At 32.7% G+C, this 7,197-nt stretch overlaps 1 protein-coding gene across 3 annotated transcripts; it reads left to right on the top strand.

Moving 5' to 3' along the window:
• Positions 1-2,810: 2,810 nt before the first annotated feature.
• On the top strand, positions 2,811-7,197 carry LOC114162437 (filament-like plant protein). Of its 3 annotated transcripts, XM_028046327.1 has the most exons (6): positions 2,811-3,086; positions 3,288-3,366; positions 3,681-3,832; positions 4,651-4,975; positions 5,371-6,632; positions 6,723-7,197. In XM_028046327.1, exons 3-6 carry the CDS (start codon positions 3,731-3,733, stop codon positions 7,074-7,076), a joined length of 2,043 nt encoding a protein of 680 aa, XP_027902128.1. In that variant the 5' UTR covers positions 2,811-3,086; positions 3,288-3,366; positions 3,681-3,730; the 3' UTR covers positions 7,077-7,197. The 3 variants fall into 3 exon arrangements, with proteins under 3 accessions (XP_027902128.1, XP_027902129.1, XP_027902127.1); XM_028046326.1 differs by lacking the exon at positions 3,288-3,366 and having other exon boundaries at positions 2,812-3,086; XM_028046328.1 differs by lacking the exons at positions 3,288-3,366; positions 3,681-3,832.

The following is a 7,197-nucleotide window of genomic DNA, read 5'->3' as shown; positions in this document are numbered from 1 at the left end:
CATCCCTTTACATTTTTCTCTTTCCCTTCTTTGAAATTGGGCATATACATCAAACTACCATATATAGATAGTGACATTTATGATATGCTTGTTGTCAAATGATGAAATCAAAATAAAATATTTGACACGTGACAGTTGAAGTTTATTATTTGATTATTTCAGGAATCAATCGGAGAAAGTGGACTTGTTGATCAAAACACTAATTAAAGAATTTTCATGAACGTCATTTTATATTTATTTTTATAATTATTTGGATTTGTATGGACTTGAGTTAGTTTGAAATTTATTTAAAATTTATGACAGTGATGTATTTTATTTTATTTTATTTGAATTTATGATTAAATATTTATTTTTTAAATAATTTTGTAAATACCTGCGGGTACCCGTGGATATCCGTGGGTATGAAAAAAATAGATGGGTACCCGCATATAACGGATATCCGACGGATATGAGTACGGGTACGGGGCGAATATTTATCCAGCGGATATTGTACGGGGGAGCTACTACCCGTACCTTACCCGCCCCGTTGACATCCCTAACCTTGATCAAATAGTCAACGAATATTTTTAAAATTTGAAAAATGTTTGGGCCACAGAAAACATTTTGGAGACGCAAAAAGAAATCCCCATAACTATTGGTTATGAACTTCTCCATATCCAACTTGTAGCCTTCTATAAATTTTCTGGACATAAAAAAAAAGTATTACATGTAGGTCTTTGAAGATGGACCAAGCTCAGTTCAAATGTTGATGGGCCTGTGGTCGATTCAATTGTTAAAGGGTTCTTTCTTCCTGCACCGCCATTTCCTTTCTGCACTCCCATGAAAGTTGGAATGCCATGGGACACTCTCGGTCAATAAAATATAAAAAAAGAATTTGAATTAATTATTTTAAAAGGTATTTTTGAATTTATAAATATACCCAAAATAAAATTTTTAGAGTATAAAAAAATTTGAAATAACTGTTTGTAATATATTTTCATATCAGAACAATTATAATGATTTTTGTATAATAATTACTATAATCATTGTATATATTTTTTTTCTAAATCATGTTTTCCAATAAAGACCCATTCCAATAAAGATCCGTTGAAATAATATAAGTATGTACGTGAATTGTGAGAAAAGTTGTGTTGACTAGTTAGTCAAGCATGAATCCTCCCATTCTCATCTTTATTTTTCATGAATTAAATGTTTTTATATTGTAAGGATGAACAATAATTCATAATAAAAAATATGTGGAATAGGTTGAACATTTGACTCTAGCATAGATCAATTTCCCATAACAGGTAAAAATGTGAACGTATCCTTTTTATACTATCCTGCAATTTGCATTAGTTTTTTTTTTATTATGTAATATTGTACATGTTAAATATGATTAACCATTTTTATTCATTAATATCATATTTATAAATATAAATGTATATTTTATTTCATGATTTATTTTAATATTTGTTATCACAATAATATGTTTCATTTGTTTATTTATAGTAAATAATAAATTATTAATATTTTAGTATTTTTAATAGTAATATTTGTAATAAATTCTTTTTTTTAATATATTTTAATTAGAGATTAATAAATTGTAAAAGATTTTTAATTTATGCGGGTCGATTTTCAAATCTACATTTATGTGAACTAGACCATATTTTTAATTCACAAATCTCATGTGAATCAACTCTCCTCCATTTATTTTTGTGGGCTAAATGGGAGGATCAAAATGAGTGAGTCACCCTTCTTATTACTCTTTGTTGATGTTAATTTCATATACAATATAAAGAAGCAAGAAACCAAAAATATTTAAACTTCGTGTAAGTCAAAATCAAATTATTTATTTGTTACAATCAAAACACAAAACACTATACTTTGTTTTCTCAATCTTAAAATCATTTCAAGGCCCCTTAGAGGTAGTACAAAGTCATTTTCATCACAAAGCTACTCCTTATGCTACACATTTTGCATTTCAACTTCTCTTAATCATAGCCTAATTCATATTGAAAAGCATATATATAGAACAAGAGTGAAAGAGTTTTATAAAATAGGTTAAAATAGAGATCGTTGCCATATTTTAAAAGAAAATGAATATAACCTTTTTAAGTTAACAAAATTATTGGTTTAAGCTTTTGAGTTAAAATTTTCAAACGTATTTGACACATAAAAAAATTAATGCAATTGAAATATGAAAATTATATTTATTCATTTTTAAAATATAAATATTAAATTAATAAATAAATAAATTATTTAAAGATTAAAAATATATTTCACTTTTATAAAAATTAAAACTATATTTGATTTTAATTTAAAGACTAAATTTTATCCGGTCTTTTTTTTCTTATGGTAGTGCTTATAGGAATATTTGCCTATGATTTTATTGTATGTTTAGCTTGGAAAAAAATTAAAAGTAAAGAGAAAAAAAAATAAAGTAAGACAATTTATAAACTGTTTGCCAGAAGAAATATACAAAAGCAATAGGCAAACAAGAACAAAAATCAAAATATGATTAATTAATGAAAACTTATTTTATGAAAACTGATCTTTAAAAATTTAAACTTTTTCAGTGACACATAACTGCAACGGAAAATAAACAGAGCAGGTAGATGTTAGGGTTTTAGACAGATTATTAAGAAGGGAAATGGACAGTGACCTGCATTAATGTTTTTTCTTATTCGGAATCCCCCATTTATAGTCCTCATCCATGGCGGGAATAAGAGAAGCAAATTTTCAAATATGAAATTAGATTAAAAAAATTTCTCAAAAAGCTGAAAAAAGTGATCTTGGTCTTTCTTGTCATACACACCTTGACCTTGAATTTCACAACTGGACACGAACAGTCACGTGCCCCTCCAATATTTTATTCGAAGAGAGAAGAAAAGGGCAATCATAAAAACAAAAATTAGAAACTCCCATTACATGCTTCTTGTTTTGTTTCTCAGTAGCAGTTATCATTTTGTATGTTTCTATGAGGTTACTATTGGCCATTCTACAGATTTTTTGTCCACAGATTCTGAACTGTTCATGTTTACAATTTCATAATTTTTTGGGTTCCAGCTACCGTTTAACCTGTCATTCACACAGTGAAAGACTCAAAGGTACTTGATCTCTTGTTTCCTCAACATTTTTCATTCATGTTTTAAAGTTCCGCTTTGAAAGAAGTAATTTTTTTATCCAATTGTTTTGTTTATGGGAATGTTGGAGGCAGTTTGTGTTCTGTGGCAGAAAAACTCTCTCGTCTTGCGATATTTTGCATTGCCTGTCATATCATTTACTGTTTCATTACCTTCAATCTGTAGATTTGAGGCGAAATGCTACGAAATATATGTGAATACGAATCTCAATAATGCTTCAAGAACTGCGTATTTTTAAATTAAGGTTCATTCTTTAGTCATATACCTCGTGAATTTATTGTCGGTGTGTTATGAATTATACACAAAGATGGTCAGAAGAAAGAAATGTTAAGCCATGTAATCCTGTTTTCTTTGTAAACAATTGAGAATGTTGAAGAAGAAATGTGTTTTTGAGTTTGACTTTCCACTTTCTCATGTATAACTGAAGAGTCTGTTCTCTAACAAGGTGAAACGTTAGCGAAGTTTGTTTATAAATCTCTTCATTATAATCTTGATCCTTGAGAAAGTTTTTTGTTCTTCGTTTTGGGCAAGCTTCTAACATCTGGGTTTTTCCCGCAGATGAAATGCTTGCAGTTTTCAAGTTAATTTCAGGTTATTAGTTAGAGGGGATGATGGGGGAGAATAGAGGGTTATGGGAGAGGAAATCTTGTGGTGAAACTGAAAATTCAAGCTCTGCATCATCCCTTTCTGAGGAGCAATTAGATGAAGAGGTAAGCAGTTTACTACTGTCATTTTAGCTAACTGAAACAAAAGATAAAACCTCCAGAAGCCTGGTACATTTGCTGTTTTCGAAATCATTCTACTAAGCTGGGGTTACAGTGATATCAGAAATGTTCAGTCTTTGTTCCTTCTTGAAAATCTGGGGTCTTGTTGATATGATATTTAACATTCACAAGTCAAAAGTTTTAAATTATAATTTGATTACTGTTCTGTACTAAACTTAGAATTCATCAATTAATGGATGAATTTTACCAATCAATTACTGCTATTAAGATGACATTCACTTGTTTTACTCCCCCGTTATCTATCGTTTTCTGTACTTAAATGTCATTACATAAGATAAATAATAATATAGACAAATGTCATAATGCTTGTAACACGAGTAAACCTGGAAGATTGAAAGAGTTGTCAAAATAACGAGTTCATCCAATTGAGCCAGGTTTCACATATTGCTGATATTGGTCCCTTAATTTATTTGCAGAGGTAATTACTGTCTTGATTAGAAGGTGATACTTACAGAGTCTGTCTCCAAAAAGAAAAAAGAACAACTTTGTTTCCTGTTACATTGATAGCAATTGTTTGAACAAATGAACTAAGACAAGGCTAACTATGACTCGTACATGTCTTTTCGGATGTATGTAAGTTCAGTACAATGAAGGATGTATATATTACCAACTTCACTGCCATACATTAATGTAAATGAAGCATAATTATCATTTCTTTTGAGCTGTTCATCGACTGAAGGTTGATATTTTATCTTGTTACTTTCTTCTACTTTATGCTGAGTATATTTTTCTTGTTTCTGCAGGATGAGGCATTGAATGAATCTCCTATTGAGCATAACCAGTCACCCGAGGTCACCTCAAAAATTGCGGTTATACCTGAAGATATTAATGATATGTCATTTATCAAACCACAATCACCTGAAGTCACCTCACATGCAACAGAGAATGTAAATGATGGCTCAACAGATGAAGATGTAAATGGAGCAATGATAAGTATATCAAAGGATAGAGATGTACCTGATGGATTGAGGAATATGTCAGAAAAGCTGTCTGCAGCGCTCGTGAATGTAAGTGCCAAAGAAGATTTGGTTAAGCAACATGCCAAAGTCGCTGAAGAAGCTATTTCAGGTACATTTATTTCTAATGATCAGTAGTTACCTCTCTATTCTTACTTGGATATGCTTGCTGTAGCGGAACTTGTGTCTAAACAATTCATCCGTTAAACAAGTAATAGCAAACCGAAGGATTTCCCAGTCCCCATATTTTTACTCTATAATTCTAGTCCATAACTTTTTACTTAGTTTATAGCATTCATCTCCGTTTTCCCACAAGTGCCTCATTATAGGCTGTGGTATCCCTAACTCCCAGTACCCCATAACTACATAAGTTGTGTCCATAGTATTTTGGTATCAATGGCTTAGATATGATCAGCAGAATGCTAATGTTAAATGATTGCTGAATATGTATTTCTTTTCTTCTGTTTCTCATTGTCTCTTAACTGGATAATTTCCATGAACTTATAGGCTGGGAAAAGGCTGAAAATGAAGTGACAAGTTTAAAGAAACAAGTCGAGGCACTGACTCTCAGAAATTCAACATTGGAAGATCGAGTCACACATCTAGACAGTGCACTTAGGGAATGTGTTAGGCAGCTTAGACAAACAAGGGAGGAGCAGGAGAAAAACATTCATGATGCTGTACTAAAGAAAACACATGAGCTGGAATCTTCCAAAGCTACACTAGAGAAGCAGCTCATGGAGGTGCAGAGCAAATCAGATTTTTCGAATGCTAGTTCTTCGACATCAATTGATTTTGACAAGTACCAGAAGGTCGAATATTTGGAGAAAGAGAACACGGTTCTCAGACATGAGCTCCAAGCTCTATCTGAAAAACTGGAACTCAGGACAATAGAGTGGAATTTAAGTACTCAAACAGCTGAGATGGCTAGCAAGCAACATTTAGAAAGCATCAATAAAGTGGCCAGGCTTGAGGCTGAGTGCCGGAGACTGACAAACATGGCCTGTAGAGCTTCCACTACATCATCCTTGTGTTGTGTTGAATCTCTCAAAGATGGTCAATCAAACACTGGAGAGAGGACTACAGTGGAGATTGATACCACAAAGAAGAGTGGCTCAGAACCAGACATAGATGAATTAAGTTGTTCTGATTCATGGGCATCTGCACTAATTGCTGAGCTTGATCAGTTCAAGAATGAAAAGTACAAACAAATTTCATCCAGTTCCATTAACATTGATCTCATGGATGATTTTCTTGAAATGGAACGACTCGCAGCACTCCCAGATACTAAGAATGAGAGCTTTATCAAAGAGTCAGCTGTTGCCAATGATTGCATTCACGAAGAAAGCTCCACCAGAGAAGAGTTTGACGCTAGCAATCGGCAAATTGATGAACTAAAAGAGAAGCTAGAGAAGGCCAAAGAAGAGAAAGAGGAAGTGAAGGCATGTTTAGTAAAAAGTGAGTGTGTCATTGAGATATCACAGCTTAAAATGAGGGAGGCAGAAACAAAATTGGAGGAGTTGCAAAGAGAGTTAGAGAACGCCTACAAATCAAAGCAAGTGTTAGAAAATGAACTAGCAACCATGCAATCTGAGGCTAAATCAATAACTGCAAAAGTTCACCTAATAGAAGCAGAAGTTGATAAGGAAAAGGCTATATCAGTCGAAATTGAAAACAGGTATAAGGAATTAGAGGAAGAACTAGAAAGGAAGAAGCAGGAAGAGAAATTCGGGTCAATAACCTCATTCAGTGAAATGAAGCTCAAGCAGGTTGGTAATCATGAACATGAACATTAACATCTATATTAAATTTTCCTAACATGAAAACTCATTTAATACTTTTTACATGTTCTACGCCAGGAGGACCTAGCATTAGCTGCAGGAAAGCTTGCTGAGTGCCAGAAAACAATAGCGTCTTTGGGGAATCAATTAAGTTCACTAGCAACACTGGAAGATTTCCTGATTGACACTACCAGCATTCCAGAACTTTCTGCAACTCCATCACTCATTGCTAGAGACGGTGCAGTCATGTTGAAGTCGAATTCAAATGGCACATACTCAACAAAAAGAGATTCTGGTTCTTCAAGTAAAAATGAAGAAAGCTCACCGCCACCCTCATCAACTAACTTGCCAAAGCATGATTCTGAGAAGAGCATAAATGGTTTTGTAAATTTGTTCTCTCAAACCGAGATTGGACTCCAACTAGAAATTTAGTGGGGACTAAAACTATAATGATGGAACGCCTTCATTTACTGCTATCTATCATATAATATGACAATCAATTTTTTCGTATTCTTGTGTTGAACCATGGATTACATTCTTTATGGTTTTGCTA

The sequence above is a fragment of the Vigna unguiculata genome, chromosome 9, assembly GCF_004118075.2.
Source record: "Vigna unguiculata cultivar IT97K-499-35 chromosome 9, ASM411807v1, whole genome shotgun sequence".
Taxonomy (NCBI): domain Eukaryota; kingdom Viridiplantae; phylum Streptophyta; class Magnoliopsida; order Fabales; family Fabaceae; genus Vigna; species Vigna unguiculata.
Note: the sequence above shows the minus strand (reverse complement) of the source record. Positions and strands in the feature narration are given on the sequence as shown.

Excerpts from the sequence above, each read along its gene's own strand:
- LOC114162437 (XM_028046327.1), top strand. The coding sequence starts at position 3,731 with ATGATGGGGGAGAATAGAGGGTTATGGGAGAGGAAATCTTGTGGTGAA. Across the intron at positions 3,833-4,650 it reads AGGAGCAATTAGATGAAGAG|GATGAGGCATTGAATGAATC; the intron begins GTAAGCAGTTTA and ends TTGTTTCTGCAG. Across the intron at positions 4,976-5,370 it reads CGCTGAAGAAGCTATTTCAG|GCTGGGAAAAGGCTGAAAAT; the intron begins GTACATTTATTT and ends ATGAACTTATAG.